This window comes from Aptenodytes patagonicus, chromosome 1, assembly GCF_965638725.1.
Source record: "Aptenodytes patagonicus chromosome 1, bAptPat1.pri.cur, whole genome shotgun sequence".
Classification (NCBI taxonomy): Eukaryota; Metazoa; Chordata; class Aves; order Sphenisciformes; family Spheniscidae; genus Aptenodytes; species Aptenodytes patagonicus.
In genome coordinates this window covers 12,927,532-12,954,746 of record NC_134949.1, presented here as the reverse complement: position 1 = coordinate 12,954,746, position 27,215 = coordinate 12,927,532, and the positions used below count along the sequence as shown (strand labels likewise).

Here is a 27,215-nt window from a genome sequence, read left to right as displayed (position 1 = left end):
ATTATGGAGCAGTTCATCTTGAGGGCACTCACAAGGCATGTGCGGGACAACCAGGGGATCAGGCCCAGCCAGCACGGGTTCATGAGAGGCAGGTCCTGCTTGACCAACCTGATCTCCTTCTATGACCAGGTGACCCGCCTAGTGGATGAGGGAAAGGCTGTGGATGTGGTCTACCTGGACTTCAGTAAGGCCTTTGACACTGTCTCCCACAGCATTCTCCTCGAGAAGCTGGCGGCTCATGGCTTAGACAGGTGTAGTCTGCATTGGGTGAAAAACTGGCTGGATGGCCGGGCCCAGAAAGTTGTGGTGAATGGAGTTAAATCCAGCTGGCGGCCGGTCACGAGCGGTGTTCCCCAGGGCTCAGTTTTGGGGCCGGTCTTGTTCAATATCTTTATCGATGATCTGGATGAGGGGATTGAGTGCACCCTCAGCAAGTTTGCAGACGACACCAAGTTGGGCGGGAGTGTTGATCTGCTCGAGGGCGGGAAGGCTCTGCAGAGGGACCTGGACAGGCTGGATCGATGGGCCCAGGCCAACTGTATGAGATTCAACAAGGCCAAGTGCCGGGTCCTGCACTTGGGCCACAACAACCCCATGCAGCGCTACAGGCTTGGGGAAGAGTGGCTGGAAAGCTGCCTGTCGGAAAAGGGCCTGGGGGTGCTGGTTGACAGCCGGCTGAACATGAGCCGGCAGTGTGCCCAGGCGGCCAAGAAGGCCAATGGCCTCCTGGCCTGTATCAGAAATCGTGTGGCCAGCAGGAGTAGGGAAGTGATCGTGCCCCTGTACTCAGCACTGGTGAGGCCGCACCTCGAATACTGTGTTCAGTTTTGGGCCCCTCACTACAAGAAGGACATTGAGGTGTTAGAGCGTGTCCAGAGAAGGGCAACGAGGCTGGCGAGGGGTCTGGAGAACAAGTCTTATGAGGAGCGGCTGAGGGAACTGGGGTTGTTTAGCCTGGAGAAGAGGAGGCTGAGGGGAGACCTCATTGCTCTCTACAACTCCCTGAAAGGAGGTTGTAGCGAGGTGGGTGTCGGTCTCTTCTCCCAAGTAACAAGCGATAGGACGAGAGGAAATGGCCTCAAGTTGCACCAGGGGAGGTTTAGATTGGACGTGAGGAAAAATTTCTTTACTGAAAGAGTGGTGAAACATTGGCACAGGCTGCCCAGGGAAGTGGTTGAGTCACCATTCCTGGAGGTATTTAAAAGACGAGTAGATGAGGTGCTTAGGGACATGGTTTAGTGGGCATGGTAGTGTTGGGTTGATGGTTGGACTCGATGATCTTAGAGGTCTTTTCCAACCTTAATGATTCTATGATTCTATGATTCTAAGTTGATGTAGTAAATTTATGGTCCTTCTGAACATCTCAATGAAGACTGTTACAAAGAAAGCACTGAATATTTCAGCCTTCTCCACATTCTCAGCAAGCAATGGACCTCTTTTTTCCTGTTCTTCGTATTTCTTTTAATATATTTATGTTACCTTTTCTTGTTACCTCTTATACTTTCCTTGCAGACTGCTTGGATATCATTCTGACACATTTAATCTTCCCTCTGCATCTAGCGGGACACCAGCCACCTAACAGGTTGCAGCATCAAGCTTTGAGTGTCTAAACGTTTTATTGGGTATGACCCTGTGGTATTAGCTCCTTTCATGGAAAGTGACACATTTGAATATCAGACCATTATTTTTAAGAGGCATTTCAGCAAGCTGCCTTCTGTGGAGATGTAAAGCTTTTCAGATGAAACACCAGAATATTTTAAAAGAGAAACTTCAATGTAGCAACATTATTATTTTGCATGGCATTTAGGTCCTCTGTCATTTTACACCTTATGGATTTCATTTTTGTCAAGAAATTAACAGGAAAAACAATTCCCCACATCTGGAGAGTTAGCCATCCCTAAAATAATACCTTCAGCTCCCATGCCATTCAGGTACAATTTTTGCCTGACAGCCTGAGAGGACGCATGCATCCTAATCACCAAGTTTTAAATCCACAAATTGGATCCACTTGGCAGTGCTAGGTTAACGGTTGGACTTGATCTTAAAGGTCTTTTCCAACCTAAATGATTCCATGATTCTAAATAGCAGGGAAAAGGTTTGAAAGCACAGCCCTTGAAATCCAATATTTTAATCTCACAATGCCACAGACTGCCTCTGGCTCTTTGGAATAAACTTTAATTTGAAAGTGTCATTACACGGGATCCGTGCACGGAGCTGTAATGAATGCATCCCTTTGCAAGACTGGCAGCTGTTTGGTGTCCAGTCATGCGAAATGAACCAATGGACCCCTTCCCACTCCCAACAGGCAGGCCCTGCATTGCAGGACACCCCCCGAACTGGCATCAGCTCTGATTTGTAACCTTTCTGGCAGTCTTCAGCAAAGACTACAAAGCTGGAGCGATCGGCCTCTGCACCCTCCAGATGTTCTCACCAGCTTAAGGTTGAAGTGCGTTGGCAAGCCAGTCTGGGAAGCTTGCACGGCTGCTGCCTGAGCTGTATTTATTCTGAAGAAACATGCTTTTTGCAGCTATGAATCTGGCAATTTTACACACATTGGTTTCGCATTTTGTTTCTTTCTTCCTACAGAACATGGCCCTGGCTGAATTTCCATGCTGTTTGGGATAAATGCCTACCCAAACCCACTGGTTCTCCTCCTGACCCGATGACATTTGATAATGAGAATGCTCCTCTATTATATTCTTACAAAGCACAAGCACAAAGTAAACACTGTATGCTTCTCCCCCCCTTAATGTTTTTAAAGTTGAATATTAATGATTTAAATGTAATTGTGAAAGCAGTTTGTGTGTATGGGAAATGTCTCTTAAAAAAATCTGTTTCGGTTCAAGTTAATTCAGATGCTTTATCCATGCATAAGAACAACTGAGCTATAAAATTGGGCAGCAAGTTTTCTGGCAATAATGAGAAGATAATATTCCTAAGGATTGTTTAAGTGACATCACTATTGATAGGTTAATTAGAAAGAAAATTGTAAAGCTTCTCTGAATCATTAGAATAAAGTGCCTCTAGTACATGTGAGTTTAGCTGTGGAGTCTTTGTTCTGGCCATATTTTACAGTAATTATTACCTGTCTTGTTAAAAAAAGCCAACCATACATATAAACAGAATTTCAGAAGCAGGCTAAATCAGAAGGAAATACATATAGCTTTAATGTAGTAAAGAGGTTTTTCCTTGCTCAAATGTACTTTTAAACTACTGATGATGTATGTTTGCCTCTGTCAGTGTATAAGGAACCGGCTCTAAGCAGGTGTATAGTTCCTGGTTGCACGAAATGAAATTAATTGTGTATGCACATTTTCATTCTATGTTAAATGAGGAAATCTAATGATAAAAGCAGGCTCAAATGATTTGTGCAGAGGGCATTGCTATCTGTCATTTTATTAATGCATTTTATAATTAAACCTCAGGAAAGAGACTAATTACACTTAATTCCTTTTATATGGGCATTCTATTTTTATGACTGAAACATTTTTTGCATATTATTTGTTGCTGTTGTTATTGTTAATGAGTCCAAAAGGCTGAAAGATTGTCTGTACTTGGAGACCAAATAGCAACCCCAGAATATCTATTTTGGTGAATTTCCAAGTGCTGTCAAGCCCTAATGTTGCCTGGAGTTAGGCACAGGCTGGATATCTGCTGTGCAAATTTCCTCGCCGCAGAGAATCTATACTGCCTGGAAATCCCAGGTGTAATGTGTGGCCTGAACAAAGCTATGGGATATTTCTAGTCTTGGACTCCTTCCAGTGCATTTTAGGTGTGTAGCTTGGGTGTCTCAGTAAGAGACATAGCATTTCTCTTTGGAGGAATTACACACATGTAACCCATGCTACTTTTGAAGCAACCACCCATGAAGGTTTAGAGTCACAAACTCTTTTTTCTGTGGCCAACCAGCTGTTTAAGCCACTGCGGCTTCTTATCCCTGGAAATGCCCGGCTCCTTGTTCCTGCAGAAAGCTGCTCTTGCCTCCTGCCCAAAAGGGGAGGGCACGCTGCGGGGAGGAGAGGGGTCATAGGACATGGGCTGAGCTAGTTCAGAACATTAGAAGTGCTATTACAGAAAGAGCTTAGAAAGTGGAAAATGTGCATGACCAAGTGTCTGTGGAGAATGGGGAGTGCAGGAGAGAGAAATGGAGATTGCAGTGGTGGGTGGCTAACGACAGCAAAGTGGACTTCTGGTACTAGAGTAGACTTGATGTCTTCTGCAGCATTGCTGCAAAAAAAATCCATGTATATGTGAATTAAAGGTGTCAAAGATAAAAGGAAAATTCATTATCCTACTGGAGTTAATTGATATACCATTACTTTTTTAAAATAGAGCTAGGATGACTCAGTGTAGCATAATGTAATATTAATACCATGTACTTCAACACTACAATCATGGATGGGAACCAGCAGAGACTGTTAAAAAGGAAGAAGAAAATTTTCTGGTATCTTCTTGATGGTCTCAGGCAGTTCCCATTAGGCAAAAGCAAAGCAAATTCAAGATTTGACAAGCCAATTTTATAGATCCTACATAGAAGCCTGAGCATAAATGTTCATGGAGACTGCTTCATCCAAAGTTGCATCCAAACAGCAAAACAGAAAAGAACATAAACTCTGACAAGTTAAACATAAAACCACAAAAAGATTTTGAGGAGGAAAAATGCTAAAATGTAAGAGCTAAGAATATGCTTTCAAACATACCAGAGGTGCAGAGCCTGCTGGAGAATCAACATCTCAAAAGATAGTTTGGATGCAAGGTAGAAAAGACTGCAGAAAAAAGTTGTCTTTGTGTCAATGTTTGCTAAAGAGGATGGCAGCAAAACTCCTGCAGAGGGTCTGCTTGCCACAGGGGTGAGTCTGAGGAGCTGACTCCAACAGCAGGGTCAGTGGCAAAGATTTTAGAACAAACTGATGAAATGGATAGTAAGAAACCACCAGACGTAGATGGCATTCATCCTTGACTCTAAAGGAATTTGGATATGAAACTGCTGAACTAGTAACTACAGGATGTAATCTACTGCCTAAATCAGTAAATTGCTGAGTAGCAGAGGAATGGGAAGTGGAAAGTAACCAAGCGAGTCTCATGTTCGATTTAGCAGATGGAAGGAAGCAATAAGGATGGTGAGGGTTGGTTGGCACATGGATAATGATGATATAGTGGGGAAGGGTCAGTGTGGCTATTGTAGAGGGAAGCTATTCCTCACAGATCTACTGCAGGTCACTGGAGCTGTCAATTACTATATAGATAAATGTGATCTGGTTAGTATACTGGCATTTTCAGAAAGCTTTTAACGGTAAAACCTTCAGTAAAGGCTCTGCTGTGGGATGAGAAAGAATAGGGTCTTCTAGGTAAGAAAGAGATTAAATTCTAAGAAAAAAATGCTTTAAATAAGTGGTCAATTTTCACAATCAAAAGACCTTACCATAGTGATTATTCTGTTCTGCATATTTGTAAATGGCATAGTGAAGAGGTTGAAGATTGGGGTGGTAAGATTTGCAGGCAACACAATACCATGCAGGATTGTCAAACCTAAATTTAAAGTTAAAAGCTGTAAAAAGGTAGCACAATACTGTGTGTTAAAGCAGAAGGTAAAATTCAGTGGTGTTAAGTGCTACGTACAGTACATGTGGAAAATTACATACACAATCACTCTAAATTAACCATTACCCCTGAAGAGGCAGATCTCATAGTCCTTGTGGTTAGCTCGCTGAAAATGTCAGCCCAGTCGAAAAAGCAAACAGAATATTAACTCTTAGGGAAAGAACAGAGAATAACAGAGAAACCATCATTACGTCATTTAGGAGCACCAATATCTTGAAAATGACAGATTGTTCTGGTGCTTCCACTTCCAAATGAATGTGATAGACTGAGAAATGGTTTGGAGGAGGCTGATGAGGTTGGTCAAGGGTAAAGAACAGCTCCCTTATGAGGCAAGGTGGAATTGGCTGGTAAGCTTCAGTGGGAAAAAGGTGGATATGATGTAGGTCAATAGAATAAGGAATGATATGGAGGATGAGGAAGAAATCATAAGATTCTTATGTTGTAGCTACAAACAAAATAAGGATTTTTTTTCAAACAATGCAATCATTTAGCTTTGGAATCCATTGATATAGTAGATCAGGAATGTCAAAAGCAGAGCGAATTCAAATAAATGGTTAAAAAATAGTCCTAGACACTAAATATGAAAATTTCAGCATAAAAAAATCTGAAAACTGCTGATTGCCAGGGGCTTGGATGTTGCTATACCCAGTGAAGAATCATTTCATACTTGTCCTATATTCCTTTCCTAGGCATCCTCTACTTGTCCTTGTTGGAGTGAGGATACTGGGCTGGGTGGGCCATAGGAATGGGTCTAATATCTGTATCCTTTTAACTTCATAGGTGATCTATCCCAATTTCTACTTGCTGCGGATTGGGAAAACACAGAAGAGAGGCTGCCTCTGTCATTCCTTTTGCTGGACAAAATTTTTCAGTTATCACAGCACCATCATTTGGTGTGTTAATTTTTTTCTTACAGTCTCGATTCTTAATTTTTTAAGAGCTAATTAATTTTTTGGACCTGAAAACCTTTATAAATCTTCCATGAAATACAGATTTAAATATGGTGCCTGCCTGCCAACTAAGTATTTTATTCTTAAAATTTCATACTAAAGCATTTTTAGCAAGATTATTAACTTGTTCTTTTTCATAGCTGGCTTAAAGGATTTTGCTATTAGGCATAGAGTTACAAGGACACTTTGAATGTATCAAATTGAGTACATGTTTGCAAGAATGATGTTAATTACACGTGAGATGAATATTCTTTCCCCTTACCTTTCTGCAAACAAATTCTAAAAAACATGCACAGCTTTTTGGAGAAATGCTGAATAATAGTTCACCTACAGTTAATTCACTCTTGATTTATTAAGCTTTTACACTGTCAAAATATATTCAGGATCCCTGAGGACCTCAGTTTGCATTTCTTTCTTGTGCAGACACAAGAATGTTGATCAGCTTTATCTCCGCATGTCAATATATTCTTCCTTGAGTTCTGCCAATTACAGTAACCCAGCATTGAGCTCCTCTTGCCACAGGCTGGCATAGAGCTTATATGCTCGAGTATCCCAGCTGAATTCCCAGAGTTTGGATCAATCACACCCAGTCTCACTACAAGTGAGATTGGACAGTGATGTATGTAGTTGGGAATTGGCGTGTGAATGAGATTACCCCAAAGGGACATGCAATTCATTGGTAAAGCATAGCTAACATCTTCCTGTATTGTTCACATGGATCACAAATCACAGAATAAATGGATGGGACTAAGAATATCTTTGTCTTTGGGCTCCATTGTAATGACAGTGTTGACATTCACTGAACACTTACTATGAAGGTAAGATTTATATTACAGCATAAAGTAAGCCAGGTATGCCGGAGGTTTTAAGAGTAAGTGCTACTTACGTAGAAAAGATTGGCTACTTAACTGACATGAATCACTCTGTAGGCATTTGTCTTTCAGATGTGTGCACAAGACCTTAGTCAAACAGAGGCTGGTGGAGCATTGTATGCTCCTGGAACGTCCTTCTGTCCCTTATGTGTGGGCATAACATCAATATTTTATATCTCAATATTAGTAACTTTTCAGTGGGGTTTCTGACGGCCTTCTCAAACCCTCACTCATGTCAAGCACTCAGCAGCTGACTCCCTGCTGCTCCCAGCACACTACCTGGGGAAGACCTTTTTGGCTTTTAGGACCTACTGCTGCTCCTTCCACTTATATGCTTGCTGTGACTAGAGTAAACTTGCAAGAGGCTTTCCAACAGCAATATCTACTTTTCTCCAATATTCTGAACATAGGACTTCACTGCCATTTAAGACCTGGAGATTCGCACGAGTCACTCAGCAGTATATCTCAAAGTCTTCAGCTTTCTTTCTGATCCAAAATAGGAGTCCAAAGTATGCTATGGCAAAAATTAAGGACTACACTATCCAATCCTTGGTTTATTTTTGGATACAGTGATTGCCCTAAACGTTTGTAAGAAGGTCATGGCAGATCAAGCCATTCTTGCCTTCTTCCCATTTTCTTGCTGCAGCTTTCTTGATTGCATAAGAAAAGTCTGTATCTGTCATCTACTATCTCTACTGTGTGACAACTGCTTGCCTCCTATTTTTAATACTTTTTGCTCTAATCACCGTCAAGCTGAACTGAGCTACTTCTTGCTTGCTGTACTTACTGACTGCAACCTCAGGTGTATTCCACTGCAGACTGTAAGAAATAACCCTTTGATGTGGGGTTAATCAATGATGGAGCATCCCAAACAGATGCTCCATTCTTCATTAACAAGAAATCTAGGAGAGACTCTATACCAGTGAGGAGCCAGTGCAAATCATGGGGTCTGTATGGTAACATGCTCTTAGAGATTTCCATTTACTGTAGAGTAAGAAATTGTTCATTCTTCCTTTTGAGCTTTTATTGAATAGTCTCTGACAGGAAACAATCAGTCCTGTTGACAATCAAGGCTTTTTCATATTTACCCCTTTCCTTTGGCAATAGGACTACAAAAAGCTGAGATAACCTTGCAGAGACTCTGTTCTGGAGGGATTGAAGAAATATAGCAGTAATGCATGGAGAGCAGAATCACAAAGATTAGGGGAAGGTCCCTGTGTGTGAAGCTACAGCAGCTGTATATGATTTTTGGTACAAAATTTGGTTGTGGAACGGGAATCGCACAAAACAGTATACATGGTAGCCCAGCCATTTCCGCTTGGATTTTGCCTTCTTTGAGATGCAAGAAAACAGCTACTAAAAATACATTTTAAAAACAATGATGATACTTTACACATGATGATATGGGCTTAAAAGAAGCACCTGTGGAAGCTGTATTATGTTCAAACTTCAGACAGAGAATGATTCCTTAATTGGTGGAAACGGATGACTAATCTTTTAAAAACTTAGAAATCAAGGTCTGCTAAAAACAGATACAGTGATAAAGTGACTAGATGAACACCAAGCTAAATGTGTGTATCAACAAGCAATCAAGAAAACTGAAATGGAAAAATCCATGCTGAACACAGAAGAAAAAGACTTCCGCTTTGCGTGATAGAAAAGCCTTTCCAGACACTGTAGGGACGTAATTAACTAAATCTGCTCTAAACTTTGCCTGCTTTTCAGCTCTGCCTGTCTATCCACTGAACCCAGAATAGCTTGAGTGATTTCTGTGTGCCTGACTTGAGACGTTCAGGAGTGTCCTGCTCCAGGGAGATAGGTTTATATTCCCTTGTTAAACTCCACTCTTCTACAGTTTACAGAGCCCAGATAGATAGCTGCCTACATACTGCCTATTGCTTTGAGAAGCCTGAAGAGTTAGTCTTGATCCTAATTAATTTCTTCTGGGAGACATAGTTAGTGATAGCCAACTATTACATGACACCCTACTGTTTAGAAGCCTGGCCTCTAGGCTTTTCAAAGGGGACTTAAAATTATGTCTCCTATGGCTCAAGAGAGGTCTTTAATACCAGCTTACGAGTTTCATAGACACTCTGTCCCTCTTAATGCAAACACGAATGCACAAGTCGTTGTCAGAAGGAAAAAACCAGAAGTTGCCTGACCTTGTATTACAAAGAGGGAAATGTCAGTTTCGAATGCTGTCGAATGCTCATACATGGGTTCTGACAGCAGTTTGAAATGTAATGCTTATGCCTTCCATGATTTGAAACTTTAGTTCTGTTTCCTTCCAAATAAGAGACAGGCTCCTGCTTGTCTGCCTGCCTTTTTTGAACCTTGGCTCTTGAATACTGAATTCTCTTTTTTTGCTAGGAATTATTCTTGGTGTAGGTGGATGAAGTTTCCTGAATAACCACAAACAAAGTTGGTGTGAACTCTGTTATCATGGGAAAGGACGAAATACACAAATTGTGCTAGTTTGCAGAATACCGTGAACCTGTCCACAGCATAGGTTGGTTACTGTTGTGAGCCTCACTGTGCTGCTCACTTGGCAAGCTAGAACAGACCAAGCAAGGCCACACAGATTCCTATGCAACAACACAGCACCTCATAACTGACACTGTAGGAGCTTTCTGTCCCTCATGCCTATTTTTATGTCCAACTGTGTACAACTGAAACAAAGAGAGTGGCACAGACTGCAGGAAAAGAAACAAACAGGAAAAAGGATTGAAGAGTCAAAGGAGGACTGCAAAGCATGAAAGATGTAAAATTCTGCAGTGCCTGTATTTCATATGTCTGTTCTGCAAATATATAAGAAAAATCTACAAAAGAATGAGAAAAATAATGTCGTATTAGGAGATATGAGGAAGCTAGAGATAGGGCTAACTGGTGTACGTGGACTGAGAAAAATGAATTGACAAGACAATGAAACTAGAAATGTTAGAGATGAGAAGTATGACTTTCGTGGAAGATGTGAAAAAAAGGATGTAACTCACAAAGTGACAAAATGACACAGATGCACATTGTGTATAAAAAAGCACATTTTGCCCTCATTCTTCATGAATTTCACATTCACTAAATCCATTTGTGAAAGATACTCTCTATCTTTGCAGCCCTCAGCCACAGGCTCTTTGTTTGATGCTGGTTTCAATAAACTTGCTGGCTGCAGGAGATATCATTCAAGGCAGTAAGAGATCTGTTGATCATATCTCACACGTCTAGCAAACACCACGACCATCCTTAACAATTTTCCTGAGAGCAGTCAGTAGTTCCCCATCTCTAAGGCAGGAAGGGATAGAGATCTGCAGGCAGAGCTCTGCTGATCATTGTCCTCAACATGAGACAAGAATAAAATATGAGTTATCATGAGCCTTATCTAAATAGACCTGTAAAATTGTCACCAGTAGTGTTGGAATCTTCAAAGGCTGTGGGGACTATGCTTCACATTGGCTGTGTTAAGTCCCTCATCTCTGGTGACTGATTCAACTCAATACTACTATCACTGATAGCGTGTGCGCCATATTCTTGCCTTACTCTGAGACTAAGCCTTGCAGCTTTATTTTCCCAATATTGCCATCACCAACTAGTTTCAAATTTTTTTCCTGATGTTAGGGTTACTTGAGAAATGGAGTCCTGATGTGCTCAGACCTCTGCCAGTTCGGGATAAGATATCAAAGGCACTAATAATTCTCCAAACTTTTCTCATGCTTCTTTTAATACATCCCTGTCTTCCAGAGCACAGACATGGTCCTATTCAGTCTTTTTTTTGCCATTGTGTGGACAGAGTCTTATATTTCTGGTACTCCCTCATCCTGAAGAAGAAAGGAGGGTGGAGATAAATTTTTAGAACTCCGAGCTCTTAGCGAGTCTATCTGCCATTTAAAGTTTTGGATAGTCTTTTTTTTTTTATAGTCTCTTCCTTAGATCTAATGAAATTTTTCTTTGTTAGTCCTAATTTGTAAGATATCTTGGTCTTTGTGAAAATTCACTTGTTTTACTGGAAGTATTTTGAGTCACATGTTTCAAGTTCTGTAAACCTCTGCTGTGGTAGGCTTTTCAGAATTAGCCATTGTAGTTTGCTCTCTGCTCAGCTATCAGAATTAAGAGAGATCTGTATTTATTTCCAGTGTAGTCATGAGGTTCCCCCCCTACAGAGGTCTTCTGTGATGAATCTCCATATGTCTTATCCATGAATTGCAGTAAAATCCCACCAAAGTTAATTGTGGTATATGACCTGACATATGTTTTTATATGAAGTTACACAATTATGGCAGTGGCTCTCCAACACTGGTTGAGAATAGTTTACCAACCATGCAGGCAGAGGATGCATGTGAAGAAACACTTCTTTCTGTAGACTTCTGGGTCCTCTGATGGACATTTCCTTCCCATGTCTAATGACAGATGAATCCAAGTCAAACTAGGATGTATGCCTCGGCTTTCTGCAGAAGCAGAGTCTAGGAGCCCAAATAAAAGTCTCAGTGCATGTAAAAGTGCCACGACTAAGAACAGTGTAATAAGCCTGTGAATGTTTTAAAACTGTTTTTAAGGGAATAATTTGTTGAACCTTAAGACATAATGCAGTATCTATATAGGCTGGCAGAAAGGGATCCTTGAGTAGAAAAGCAATATGCTGGCGAGACTGATGAACCCTGTATGACATCAACTCACTAGTCTTCCACCTTTCTGGTTCCCAGAGCAATTCCACAGAAAATCAAAGTAGAAAGCTCCATCAGCCATGAAGGGCAATTAAAGACTATTTCAGATCTCGTAATCCTAAAATGGGGTGTTCCTCAGTGGATTTGTTTCCAATAAAAACACAAAGTGCCTAGCATGCCATTCCCAGTGGGAAGGAAGACCAGGACTTCTGTTTGGAAATGGTGATGTAATAACAAACTTCATCAAACCTTTTTCCCCCTTCCATCAATCTTTTCAAATCCAGACAGTTCTGGCAGGGCCAGTGGAGGACCATCACTTCCAGTGCTTGCTCTATGTGTCTGTTCTCTCATCTGCTCCCAAGCTTCACTGGAGTTCATAAGAGCCTGAAGATCAAACTGGAAGTGTCATAAAGATGCCCCAATTTTTGCGTCACTTTCTTCACGTTATTTCATTGTTGCCTTTTTGTTCAATTTCTCATTGCTCCTATTACTGGTATATTGTATTCCTTTCATACTTACCTTCATCAGTAATGGATCTGCTCTATTTTCTTTTACAAGAGAGAGTTCCATACTGGTTCTTTATTTACATCCGATTTCCTATAATCTTAGCTTTTACTTCTTTAAATTTATACTCTGCATCTGTAATGCATAACACTTTTACATGTATTTAGACCTCAGAATCTTTTGAATGTGTGCTGATAGACTTTCACATTTTTTAGCACCTGTCCAAGTGGAATATAGCTGTTGGGCTCATCCCATTGCTACGGTTTTGCAATGCTCACTAACAGAGTACAACACGCAGACTTTGACTTGGCTATCTGGAGCTGTCTTCAGTTAGAGATTGCATTGCTTCAATTATACAAATTTATAAACCCACTAGTATAGATGTAGCTCTATTACTTTAAAGTACTTTATATTCTTTTATTTATTTCTGTAAAGTAGGGAGATTTATATCAGTATGAATGTGCCTTTATCAGGGCTTTTGCTGGCTATAACTAGACTGACAACAAAATGTTATTTGTGGAATACATTTACTTATTACATCTAAATGCTTTACAGGTAACATGTTGCATTATATGATCTATTGTTTTCAACAGCTTATCTGGTTTAATTTTTCTCTTCTTGGCTCGGTGAGTGGGAATAATCATGGAGTTATGTGCATTATTTCTTTCTATAAAAATGACCTGCACCTTTTGTTATCTGCTTCATGTTTTTCTGTAAGGCTTCAGTTAAATCAAAGAAGGCTGTTCAAGGAGGAGGAAACAGGAAGCAAAACAATAACGGAGATTAGTAGATCACGAGAAGAACTATTAACTGGAAAATGCTCCTGATAAGATCCTACCACATAAGCATGGTTTACTATCCCCAGTGCTGAAAGCCTAGGATCTGAGAATTTGATCTTTAAACATGATGGCATGTGAAGCGAGAAGCACTGAACATATTTTTGCATATTTTGCTATAGAGATGCATCTGTGAAACAGAGGGATACAGAACTGCAGCAAGCAGGCTGGTGGTCCCAGCCGAGAAATGGGAATGAACCTGCATTATTGACAGCAGATGTAAAGTTAGTAAAGGAGATATGGGTACAGAACTCTGCTTCCTTTGCTTATCTTCCTATATTCTCTATTCCTTTCAGCAATTATTATTTTTTGGTTTGTTTTTCTATTTTTGTTTTGAAGAAGCTGTTTCTTGAGCTTCTGTTTTTCATCAGTTACAGGTCACTGGAGATAAAAGTTTTGCAAGTTCCAAACCCACTTGTGACTGTCAGGTTAAAATGGCTGTTAAACAGGAGAATACAACACAAGACTCAGTGACAAGGCTGGAGGGTAAAACTGAGTCCAAAGAATGACGCTTTTAAAGGGGAGAAAAAACCCAGTTACAACTATCTGGCCAGAATAACCGTTGGCTGTGTGTTGTGGCCACATCAACAAAAATGCTTTAAAATAAGTTATTTTAGAAAATATATTAACATTTTTCATTATAAAATACCAGACTTTTCCTAACAAAATTGAAAAAAGCTGTGTATTTGTGTTACACACTTTGTATATTTAGGCTATCACAGAGTGGATAGTCTAAATTTATTCTGTGGTACTAGTTTATTCAAATGATGCACACATTTTAATAGGTTAGTTTTTTGCCTAATAGAGGTTATTATTTGAAATGAACCTTCTCTAAAGATGTTGTTCTTCTGTTGTTGTGTAATCTTAGCCATATGTTTCCAAATATATGATTCCAGAGCTTAACAAAAGCACAACTTTTTCCTCATCTTTAATTACATTATGGCTGACAATGTACTCTTACAGCTTTTCATTAAGAACAACTGACTGCGATAGTGCTACAGTAAAAGAAAGAATGAAAACTCTCACCAGAGAAGATATTCTTGAGTTAAAGTTCTAGCTGCTGCATTAATTCACCTATATTTCATACAGCAAATATTGTGGGAGTATTTCTCAGTTACCAGTTGCCTGCCTACTTGCCTGCCTGGCTTCCTTGTCACAGGGACTTCTTATGCCATTGCTCCCTTACGCAAGCTCCCCGTGCCAAGGGTTTGCACTCCACGGTATGACTGAGGACTACCTGACTTCTAAAATTCTACAAAGTGGGCAAATTAAGAGTGATTTGAAGCATACTAAAACTCCTGAGTTATATACAGAAAGTCTCTGATTGTTTATTTAGACTGATGACAATGCTCTTTCAGTATGAAGTCAAATGATGAGATTGTTAGGGTCGTGAAACAGAATCTGTGTAACAACCATGACATTTGCAAAATCTGCTATTAGTACTGTACAGAACACAATTTCCATTGACCATCTTTATAATTAAATATTGGGTAAACAAGGCTGCACTAATTAGATACATAAACACATTTTTTATGGCAGTCTCTTTCACCAATGTTTTCTCCTCCTTTTTGTGTACTCACTATTCTGCAAGGTATCAGCAACCCTTGATGAGTTGATGCCTCTTCTTTAGCACAACTGGACAGATTAAAACCATCTATTTTTATTAGGCTATTTTTCCTACATAGAACATGTAATGCTTTTATCATGGAATTTCTGAAGTGAATGCATTTAGATTCAGTATTTGGATGTGGTGTTATTATAATTTCTACCAATACGGGACTCAAATGCACTAAGATCTATTCATACAAATAGTGAAAACTGATCTCTGCAAACAAGATTGAATAATATCAATAAACAAAATTAGCAAACACTATGAAGACAACTTGATTAAATCGGTAAAATAACACAGACCAGGTCTTAGGTTTCATAGCTATCACTTTGCTTTTGTGATTAGAGAGATAACTGTTAATTATGCTGGTATTATTATCAAAGAAATAACAAACTCTTCATCAGAGATTTTTAAGTTGCTTAGACATGAGTGAAAGAATAAGGAGAAAAATATATAACACAGTAAAGGCTACTATCAACAAGAAGTAATACATTTATTCCACAAAGAAACTACACAGACCTACTATATGTTTCAAGTAATTTCTTCAGCTCTTCAGGACAAGTTTATATTATTAGAGGTGTTTGGCATTGGTTCTTTAAAACATGATCAGAGATGAAACAAACCTGCTTTCTCTTTGACCCCGTCAGCAAACATATCTGTAGAGGCTGAAAAAATTGTTACAATACATTTTACTTACCCTCATCCTTCCATTTCTTATTGCTGGTCCGTCTTCTGCTAACCTCAACACATACAAATCCATTTTGTACTCTCTTCCTCCTCGAATGCTAAACCCAAACCCTTTGGCTCCTTTCTCCAAATCAACGGTGAAATAATCAAAGTCCTGTATAGACAAATACAAAATGGAAGACAATTAACCATATGAATGTCATGGTACACATTCAAGAAAACTTTAAAATATGTCTCTTCAAAAGTGCGTCTATCCAATTGATATAAGCAAAGGCACCTTCAAAGTGTACTTCTGCACTGACAGACTGGCCATTTCTGAAAAGAGACTTCAGCAAAATGTAAATGCCTAAGTCTAAACTACCCTGAAAGGGCATGATCCAGCAGTTGTCTGGTACCAAAAGCTCTCTAGATGGTTTCCATATTCACCCAAATACTTTCATGGTACCTGAGTATAAGTGTTTATGTCTATGCAAGAAGTGCTGATTTGGCAAGTGAGGTAGCAGGCAGCTCCTGTATAAGCATCATCACAACTAAAAATTAGTGGGAGAGACACCTCCTAAATTCCCAGCAGAACTTAACATGATCAGCAGGCTGGATTGCATGGAGTCACAAAGTACAGCGACTCTCATCACTTTCGTTAAAACATGTGCCTTGAGGAGGAGGTGAGAAGTAGGAAATTTGCGCTTCACCCTTTCTGTGTCCTGCAGAGACTGAGATTCATCTTTCCAGTTTTTTCTTGGTGGACCCTAACTACCAGCCCCGTAGAGGGGTCTGGGTGGGAACTTGCTCTGTTGCTTCTGATCCATTGGCATTGAGGATCGCAAGAACCATGGGAGTAGGAGGAAAATGAGAGCAAGTTTGGGTTGTGCAGACCAGTGGTTAGAGAATTAAACTGGAGATAGTGAGAAACAGGCAGTCTAAGCATCTCTCTAGATGCTAAGAAGCATCTTATAGGGTACGCGCATGGGGATAGGGATTTGCTATTTAGACACTGAAATGCATAAAATTTTCAGATGGTTCTCTGGATCCCATTTAAGAATTTGGATATTTTCATTGATATGATTTATGTGTCTGGCTTTGAAAATACGGACATAGAAACCATCCATATATGGTTCCAGCATATAGTGTCCAGAAGTTTACATTCTCTTATTTAATATTTTTCTGACCTCTGTTTGTTTCTGCCTTTATGTAAGGAGAAAGGAAGACGTTTTTGAAAGTCTGAACTTTGGGCTAAATCCTCAAACCTTCACAGCTGTCAGTAAATATTTGTCACCAGCAGAGCCTTGTCTAAGGTAATATAACTCTTCATCTAAGGTTTATTTCTTTGAATCTGTAAGATCATGCCTGATGTCAAAGAAACAAGTTGCACAAGCTAGTTTCTCCTCATCCAGACTATTACCAACAGAAATGTAATTTTCTTAGTCAGGATTCACATTTATTTATTTATTTATTCAGATTAGATAAAATCTTCATTTTCAACAATACTGTAGAAATGCAGTCTGACCTAAGTACGTCCACTGTTTGATGACTGTATTATGTTCCTAGGAATAAAAAAAATTCCTCGCTGATGCAAAGGCAGCTTATTTTAGAACTTTTATTTTAACTCTCCAGTACTTAAAAATAGCATTTATTTAACATTACAGTCACACAACTATAAATGTAGTGTTATTTGACAGATCACATAGTTCTTCATTAATATTAATGGTTTTGAGGTAATTCCCTCTACAGAGAAATAGTAACTCAGAGTAAAACCAATAAAGGTGCCTTTTTCTTCTATAATGTCATCTTTTTTACTAATATACATGATCTCTCCTTACAGACCCGATGCTTTCTGTTTAGGAGTGCTGCAAGTATTTCAGTTTGTACCTGGGGCTGCCTGTACTCTGACAGAGGGTACTGCCTGGTGTCGGGCGAATGCTGCCTGTAATCTATCAAGGGCGGCTGCCTGTAGTCGAGAGGTGGTGGCTGCTGGTAATCCATCACCGGAGGATGCCTGTAGTCCAGTGGAGGCTGTCGGTAGTCCGTTGAGGACTGCCTGTAGTCTGTAAATGGAGGTTGCCTGATATCAGGTTTCACGTCCTGTCTGGCTTTTACTTCTGACCTATAACTGAGAAAAACAAAACGACTTAGTTTCAGAAAGTGGCAAAACGTTAAGAATATGCATTACATGCAATATTGAAGAGTGAAAGCAAACTGCCTGACTGCAAAATTGCATAAAACAAATTTTCACAGAGAAGCAAAACATTTGGGGGTAAATAGTTGAGGCATCCAAAAACAGTGAGCGCTTTTGAAACATGGACGTAAGCAATTTTCCCTCAGGTCATACTGTGCAATTTTCCAGCTCGTATCAGTGAGATCAGGATTAGGCTCAAAAGGACAGGAACAGGGAAAGCATCTTGATTCCCACCTATCTTGCCTACTTGGAAGATGAAACTGCATGTGAAAACACCCACAAAACTCGCTACAAAATAATGCACTGAGTTTATAAAGTGCTTTTTTCCAGAATTAAGATATCTATAGAGTAAATGAAACATCAGTGCAGACATTTATAGCCCCTCTGTTTCATTGACATAAACTATTATTATTGTGAGCTTCTTTGTACTAGCTGTCATCTTTTTAATTAAAGATATTCTTTGATATAATATCTGTTAATATAGCGTGTATTATTATTATTACACACTCCCTGTAATACTATCTGGCTACAAGCTTGTATCAGGTCATATCAGTAGTTATGCACAGAAGTAACACAGGGTGAAAGGAAAACAAATTGGGTTAATAAGGAATTAATAACAAGTAAAATATTGTTTTAATTGGTCACTGGTTACAGAAAGATGAGTCCTAACATTTCAAAGAAAATGTGACTTTCTGTAGTATAGCGACTAGTTAATTAATTTACTCAGATGGGAATGAGTAAACTTTTCCCTTACCACATGGAAATCAGTGCATAATGGCATTTCACACTTCAGGGTGAAGTAAGGAATATTTCTTACTGCAAATCTCTGTACCTCAGCCATGTAACATGCTGAATGGGCACAAAGGAATTCCCGAACCTTTTTAGCAAGGTAATTCTGTAATAGTGGTTTGAGTTAGATTTAACAAAAATTTTCACATAGTGGATGTTTTTACACTCTCCCCTAGGTACCGAAGGAAATATTTTTTTCCTGTACAGGAAACACACATTTCAAACTCTGCTTTAATAATGGTCTGGAAGTTTTCAGTCAACCAAGTGGCCATGTATGTACATGTACACGCGCAGATACATGAACACATACAGACTGTGAAAGGGATTTTGAAATGTACTTAGTGATTAAAAAAAATCACATTCTGAAAAACTGAGAGCATTGGTTTTGATCATGTTAATTTATGTATGAAAAGACAATCTAAATATTCTAAACATTTCAAAATGTTTCAGATATGTTTCAAAACTTCATTACTTTATTAGCACAGTTACAGTAACATTATGGCAAATCTTCCTACACACTAGCTTTAATTAGCTGAATGTCTAACCAGACACAAAAATATCAGAAGTATTTCCCTTTGACTTTTCTGAGAAGATGAAAATAGCCTGCTGCCACATGTTCTTTTAAAACCGGTACATGGCATCTATAATAAGATCTGCATGTATACATGCAATCCTCTTACTTTCTTTACTCGGTATCATGATCCTGTACAAAGAAGACGGAGAACAAACAGGCTTACTATGATACTGAGCTTCATTAATATTGGAAGTAAAAATACTAGTTAGTATTCCTAAGAGTTTAAATATCTTATAGTATTTTGATTTTGATACAGAAACAATGTACGTGGCTATATAAACAAGCTGTAATCTGACTTATAAAGTCTAGTGAAAAATTATACTATATGAACTAGCCATAATGGACCTTTTTCTGGAATAAGAGTCATCCTTAGGCAGGTTCCCAAAATATGACCACAGCTGTATCCCAGAAGATGATGCTTTTATTTACAGTTGGAGGCACTGCAATTTTTGCTGAATACACAAATGGTGGCATGACCAATTATAGCTTATGCTTTTCAGTAAAACTATTACAGAATTTCTTTTTGGAACTTTAATTAATATCGTTTACTGGTCCCCTCTGAAAATTCCCAATTCAACAGACACTTAATGCTGACCTACAACTGCGCAGACTTTTCTGAAAGCTTTGCATTGGATTTTGTCAGAAACATATGTCTTCTAGGAGGTGATCACTTTTGGAAGAAGTACCCAATGAAATACAAAGCAAAGAAATTTGCCAAGTGTGACTAATTGAGAGAAAATAATTTTGGGCAAGTGAAAGTGCTACATCTGTTAAGCAAGGAGAATTAGAGGGCATAGTGTCTAAATCACAACTGAACTCAAGTATCTCCAGAAGCAAAAAGTTATAATTCTGTAACCAGAATCTACTATTTGGGGAAGAGGGTCCTGATGAGGTATGTTGGTTACTGAAGATTAGCATAAAGACAGTCAGTGTAATCAGCCTCATTTAACATGCCAAAAATTAATCCCAAGACTAAATAGTGTTGATTGGAGATCACAGAAAGTTGTATCATCCCACAGCCTGAGTGTGCTTTTTATATATACAGCTTTTAATACAGCTGGTCACAAAATTTCTATCCCCCTACCATTTAATTTCCATCCAGATAAATTTGTCAATGCATATGCATAAATTACACATGAGAAATTGGCTGGAAAATAATACACCATAGATAAAACCTGTTATAAAAATATATTCCTGACTCCAGAACTCTAACAGACAAAAAAAAAAAAAAGACATGTCAGATAATGAAAAAAAAGGCCACCTCACGATCGGATACTGATATACCTGTATTTTGTAAGTTGTGATATAAGAAAGTAATATATTAGCAATGAAATTATTAGCAAGGAATACTTCAGTGTTTAGTTCCTTGGCAAACATATGATCCTGATGGATGTTTTAGGAAGGTTGGCTAGACCCTTGTTCATAATAATGTGTTTCATACCTGAACAAGCCTTACAGATCATCCTGGCATGCACAATTCATGCTCTGCGAGCGCAATCACGGGACTGTGGCTTGTCAGAGCCCCACAGGCGATGGCTCACAGCCCCTAGGAACAGCATGAAGACCCAGCACAAGGGTGTCCTGTGGTCCTCACAGGAGGCAGAGGCTGGAGGAGCCGCTCTTACCTGTTTTCATGTCCCTGCAGCTGGAGGGGCTGCGGAGGCGGTGGCTGGGCGACGGGGCTGTGCTGGGCGACGGGGCTCTGCTGCGCCAGGGGACTCTGCTGGGCCATGGGGCTGTGCTGCTGGGCCATGGGGCTCTGCTTCTCCGAGCTGGGGGCCGAGGCTGGGCTGTTCAGCTCTGCGTAATGGAAAGCTGGAGATTAAAGACCTGTCACAGCACGGCATTTAATAAAGGGCAAAGGTAGACAATAATAATTTTTGGTCACACGCTACCTCTGAAAATTTATGCTTTGTTGCTTTTACTCTCTTGGGTTATAATTAGATTTTAAGACATCTGAACCTAATGGGCTCCTTTTGATAGTCTGTGGGATCTGAAATCTTGGTCAATTCTATAACTCCAGTTGACACCTCCATTATTTAAAACCCAATTGAACAAAGCAAATGGCTTCTGTGTTTCATGATTTCTTTTAAAGCCTAGAAATACTGATATTTGAAAACTTTTCATTTTGAAAGAATGAACGATTTTATTGCTTTCACCACTGTTATGGATGACAGACTGTCATCACAAAAGCTAAAACACTGGTGTGCTTGTGTTAGCTGCTGCTGTCTTTGAGCTCAACAAGAGTTTCCTATCTTTTTTAAATCTTTGGGGACTGTGAACAGTAAACCCAATCTCAATAAATTCTGACTAGCCAGCTAAACTGATGTTTTATTTCACTGTATTGTGCCAAATGACCAGGGTTTCACATAGGAATACTGCAGAAAACCAGAATCCTTCCTTCCAAACAACATAATATTCAAAAAGACAGAGAGGCTGGGGTAGGAAATGTGGCCTCGTGGCCTTGTTACAAGTAAAGGATGCCAGTCTTCTTTCAGGCTTCCCACTGCACTTAGGGAAAGACACATTTGGCACTGAGCTCATGTCGAATATATTTCTCCCGACACACTGGCACAGTTATGTTGCTTGTTTATCTATTAAGAAACGTAAATGAGAGAGACTCCATCCACAAGAAGACAGAGCACTGCAGAAGTAATTGCTCGTGCATTATCAACAGCAAAGTTACACATTATATTTTTTTATTCCTGCTTGCAACAGAATGAGCGAGGCCAATGTGGCGTGGTGCAAAGCATCAAGAATGGACATGCATATGGCTGAGCATACCTAACAGCAATAGCTATGCATGATCCAGATCTTGCCTAGTTTTATATTTGAATCTAGTATGAATTTTGAATTATTTTATTTTTTAACATGTGAATTTGTCCCCTATGACTGCACATTTCTAATGGCTTTCTACTTATTTAGTTTACGCTCATAATTATTTAAAAAATTTTGGCTACTTTATGAAAAATCTTTCAATTTAGGCTTAATTGTCAAAAAAGCTTGTGTATTTGCACTTAAAACACTCCTCATGCAGGCATAAGCAATACTTGTCTGTGTAATTACTATGTTTAAGGTTTTAATTGCCCATTTTGCATCTGTGAGTCTCTTTTGTATTGCAGAGTTTCAGAGAGGAAGATTGGGAATGTTGTCCCTCATTTCTACATTACTTTCATAACTATGGATGAACTAGTCAAATCGTAAAGCTGCTTCTAAAACTGCTTTACATTTATATGGTATTTTTCACCTGAAAGTACATTACAGAGGTATTAGATTTTTTCCTAATTTTATAAGCTGGGAAGCTAATATCAGAAGGCAAATGAGGTGTCCGGTGTCACACAGTCACACAGGGAAGCCATGCCTTGGGCACAAATCATTTCTCGCCACTAGCACCTGAGAACATCTTGTAACACTGCATCTCAGATGCACCCCTGCTTTCTTTCTAATTTAAGGTACCCATCTCTAACACTGAACTATTAGCAATTTGCTAATATGAATTAATCTGGGTACCAGGGAGGCCTAAATAAGCTGCATGGGCTGCATGCAGCATCACACTTTGTAGATTCTTGCAAAACTGACCTCCAGTTATTATACAGCAGCTCTTTGGTGTGAATTCTGAACTTGTGTATGTTTGTGTTTTTCCCTTCACTGCATTTATTTAACAAAGTAGGTAAGTTCCCTCAGTTACAGACCATGGCTAGTGTCAGACTATTTCCTTGTCCCGTTGCTGGATGCAGCAGCAGAAGGGGAAGGTCGTCTAACTGGAGCATGGATCATTAAGTAATTACATTACTTGCTAGGTGACATTCCTAGCTCTAATGGTATTTGTTGCTGAGATATAAAGCCACAGTCTCATTAATACAGTACAATTCATACACCAGTACAGCGCATCACTATACTAAAAAAAGCCCTGAAATCAACCCCAAAACCCATGAAACCCATATCAAAAGATCTTCACTGATTAGCTGTGGAGTAATGACCAGAGTAATGAGTCTGTCCCCTTATCCTCACCTTACAAATGAGATAATTTAGGGTTCAGTTCTTTCTTGCCTTGTGCATTTATAGTGATATATGTGGAGGAAACTACCAAATCTGAACTCTTCCTTCACATTGCTTTTTGTCACAGGTAGCTGGTAGCTGAACATGTCTGGTGACAGCCATTGCAGTCTCTTGTGAGTCACTTTGCCAAACTTTGGTTTGGTTTATAGCAGGATATAAGGGAACAAACTCAAAACCTGTCTCTCTTGTAGGGTCCTTTTCCATGTAGAAGACAAGTCTTCCAAAAGACATTAACACTGACTTTCTGGTACTCAGCTCTCTCTCAGGTTTTTCCAGGTTTGCTTTAAATACCCTTTTCATAACTAGAAACCTTTTCAAGAATTCAGATATTATTCGAGCTGGTTCCAAGGCTGTAATTTTGGTGTGCTGTACGTTACAGCTGAGAAAGCGAAACAAAAGATGTTCTTTCAAGCGGTGACATAATTCAAGCTAATTGGAGGCTACTTAAAATTTTCTTCCTGTTTTTAAGGGTCATTGACTTACCCTCCTGAGGAATGATGCGAAGAGTTACACTGAGACCTGCATCTTTAATTAGCTTCACAATATCTGCGTGAGGCATGTTAATAATAGACTGGCCATTCACAGCTAAGATCCGGTCTCCAACTTTAAGTTTTGCACAGCGATCTGCAGGACTTCCATCAATTATCCGCCCTATTTTATGGGGTACAGCTAGACAAGGAACAATAGTCACAGTTAACATATGCTGAAACAAGTGGTGATGTTCACAAGGAAAAGAAAATGAGTTCATTTGGAAGAAAGTTCTATATGAATTAAAAAACATCTTGTGTATAAATGTATAAGAAAATAAATTCTTATAAAATGTCATTTGCATTAACACAGTACAGATTTCACTAAAAATTCAGAATCCAGATGTACATATACATGGCATATACATATGAAGTCCAAAATCAGTTCATGGTTCAGCTAGTTTGCAAACCTGGCACGTAACAAGACAATAAACAGATCAGGAGAACAATAAGGCATTAAAACAGCGAAGGGGATAAATTTGCACAATAAGTAGTAGTCATAAATTGCCTCCCACCTCCTAGTTTACAGAATTTCTTTATTTGTATGTTGCAATAGAGGCACTACAAACATGATTTATTTTATATACAAACAGATGTTATTACTGAAAATGCCCAGGGTTCACTAAATTGTTCTCCTCCTCCATTCAAATATGTTAACTGATAAATAGAAGTCATACTGAAGATTTATTGAGATGTGCAGCTTTCTAATTAGATACATGCCAGCATGAATTTACAGTTAATTATGAGTGCATAGACACATTTACTACATCAAATAGACACTCCCCTCCCCATTCTCAAAACGTTACAGATCAACTTTGTTTCTCCTTTTGCTCTTCTCTGTGGTTCTCCACCTTTCTGTGTACTCCATCCATTCTCTTGTTCTGTCTTTTCCCTTATTTTCCATTGAATTTTCTAAATATTACTCTTGATCTTTGTCCCAGTGTTTCTTCCCTATTCTCTGTTTTTTAACTAAGTGCATATACTATAGCTGACTTCTTTTCTCTCTATCTAGGCTCCCCAAAAAGCATTTTTCTCTTTCTCTACTACTCATAAATATGCTTATCACAATTAAATTTGTCTATATGTTCTATTAATATCCTAATGGTGTCTGAGTATCCCTCACCAATCTCACACTTCAGTCTTGGCAAACTTACCACAGAGCTGCTTGGCCTCACTATCCACCTGCAACTGGTGTTTAAAAAGAGTTGTGTTTCTTTTTTTTTAACATAATATATCCTTAAAGTTCTAATATCTAAAAAGAACTCGGAAAAGGTGAAAGAAAAGATTAATCAAACATTTTTTGGGGAAATATCTAGGCTATCAATGCCCATATAAAACAAAGCTCTAACAGGAGGTGTGTTCAGAATACTCTGTCACTGCAGAACAAATTTCTCAGCCCTCTGATAAACATTCCCTGAAGGTGATGGTGATAAACACAGTTTGCACATCTCATGCAAAGTCACAATACACATACCTCAAAGTGACTTTTGTTTCTAGTATGGATGCAAGTGTTGTTTACAGTGTTAAAAATTACTTTTCTGAGAACTAAAAATGTAAGAGAGTACTCTGAAGTGCAAGCCATAATCAAACTGCATGCTTCTTTACCACTATAGTTCAGGTAAGAATATAAATTAAATTATGGTTTTAGTAATACAGACTCAATTAGTGTACTTCAGAAATGTCTTGCTGCTTAGGAAATAAGCACCTAATTTATGTCACAATGTCTAAAAATTTCTATATTTTAAAATATGCTAAATATAACTAGCCACACTTTGTACAAAACTTGCATTTATTTTGCCCTCGATGCAGATGTATAACTGCCACGCAAGCGTATCAGTAAGTAAACAAGTAAAAGAGCAACGACACTGAAATGGTTTACATTCACACAGAGCCTTTCGCATCAAATCAATTCTTAAAGCATGACCAAGAATCATTTAAGCTAAGACTAAAACGTGCCTGTTTCTGGTATATGTGAAATTACCATGTCTGTACTACACATCAGTGGAGATCTGAAAATGAGACTGCCTTACATGAAAGTGGGAAGAAAGAAGGGGAAGTATTATGGCCGAGATGCCATAGTTAAAATTCCTATGCTTGCCATTGCTAACCCTAAAGAAGATGTTTTTGTTAGCCTAAATAATTAAGTAGAGACATCATTTCAGTAGGGGGTGGGGTGGGTGGGAAATCCTATTAATTTGCCAGAACAATTTTTGTTGGACTTCTTGCACCTGACAAGTGAATAGAGCAGATGTCTGCATGTTTGAGATGTCTGCTAAAAGCAAAGCTGGAGGTGAGAGAGCCATAAGAGTCCGACTCTGCTCCAAATCCTGAGAAAAGGGAAGGGAGGGAGAAAGAGGAGGAACTTTGTATTCATTTTTTCTTCCTTTTAAGCCTGATGGCCTTTATCTTCCCCATAAAGGTATCTACTCTAAATGTTTTGGTACCACTGCACTCCCTTCGTCCTGCTGTGCTCTGAAAGGATCAACAGTAGGTGGCCTTCAGGACAAAGCTTGTGTCTGTCAAGGTCTCTTTTCTACTGCACTTCGTTTTTTGAGGATTTAATGCTCCTCTTCTGAGGTAGTATTGGTGCAATGTGTTGTCATATGATCTTGCTGCGGAGTGGGGTGTGGAAAGCTTTTGCAGAAGGAACCTGAATCTCTGCCAGAGTCTGCAAAGGAGACCAGTGGTATGCTATATCAGGGTTTTATGGGCAAATCCAGTGAATCACTAATGAAACTCACAGCCATTCAGCAGAAGCTGGTTTCTCTGCATTTCTAGATCGTATGAGGAAAAGTATATCTCCTTGCTCCTTCTCTCCCAGTAATATTCCGAGGAGTTGCTGGTCTCTGCTCGCTCTCCCAACTGGAGCTCTGCCTGAGTCTCCTCCTAAGCCACAATATCCTGACCACCATGGTCCCTGCTGCTGCCTTGGGAGGGAAGGATTTACTTAAGGATTTATTTACAAGCATGAGTGCTTCGAAGGGATGCAGATTATTTGATATGCAGGTTGTTCATGAAAATATGAACGTGTCAGAATATGTTAGAAAACTTTTAATTTTAAGAGCCTTTGGTGGTGATATACTTACTTTGAAGGGATAAGGAGATACTCTTATAGGGGATTAATTAGGTGAAAGTTAAGGAACAAAGGTAGAAATGAACTGTGAATTTCCATAATGGAGAATTTTTATCGTTCAGAATGGTCACATCTAAAACAGGCATGGAAGAGCTGTAAAACTGTCAGTACCGAGTGGGCTGAGTGAAGTGGCAGACAAGATCTCATGAAAAGGAATGCAAGATGATGCACATGGGGAAAAAATAACCCTGCCTAAGCTTAAGCAGGGATGGGCCCTAAATTAATTATTACCACTCAGGAGATCTTGAA

General features: G+C 39.2%; 1 protein-coding gene across 14 annotated transcripts in view; it reads right to left on the bottom strand.

Annotated features, from left to right (window-relative positions):
- The window catches only part of MAGI2 (membrane associated guanylate kinase, WW and PDZ domain containing 2), a 776,332-nt gene that overhangs the window by 29,313 nt on the left and 719,804 nt on the right, over positions 1-27,215 (bottom strand). For all 14 annotated transcript variants that reach the window (XM_076363454.1, XM_076362360.1, XM_076362617.1 and 11 more), the window contains 4 exons: positions 23,790-23,975; positions 20,873-21,047; positions 17,578-17,818; positions 15,722-15,865 (listed from right to left, as the gene is read on the bottom strand). In XM_076363454.1, the coding sequence (XP_076219569.1) occupies positions 15,722-15,865; positions 17,578-17,818; positions 20,873-21,047; positions 23,790-23,975 (746 nt within the window). The remainder of the gene's footprint in view (positions 1-15,721; positions 15,866-17,577; positions 17,819-20,872; positions 21,048-23,789; positions 23,976-27,215) is intronic.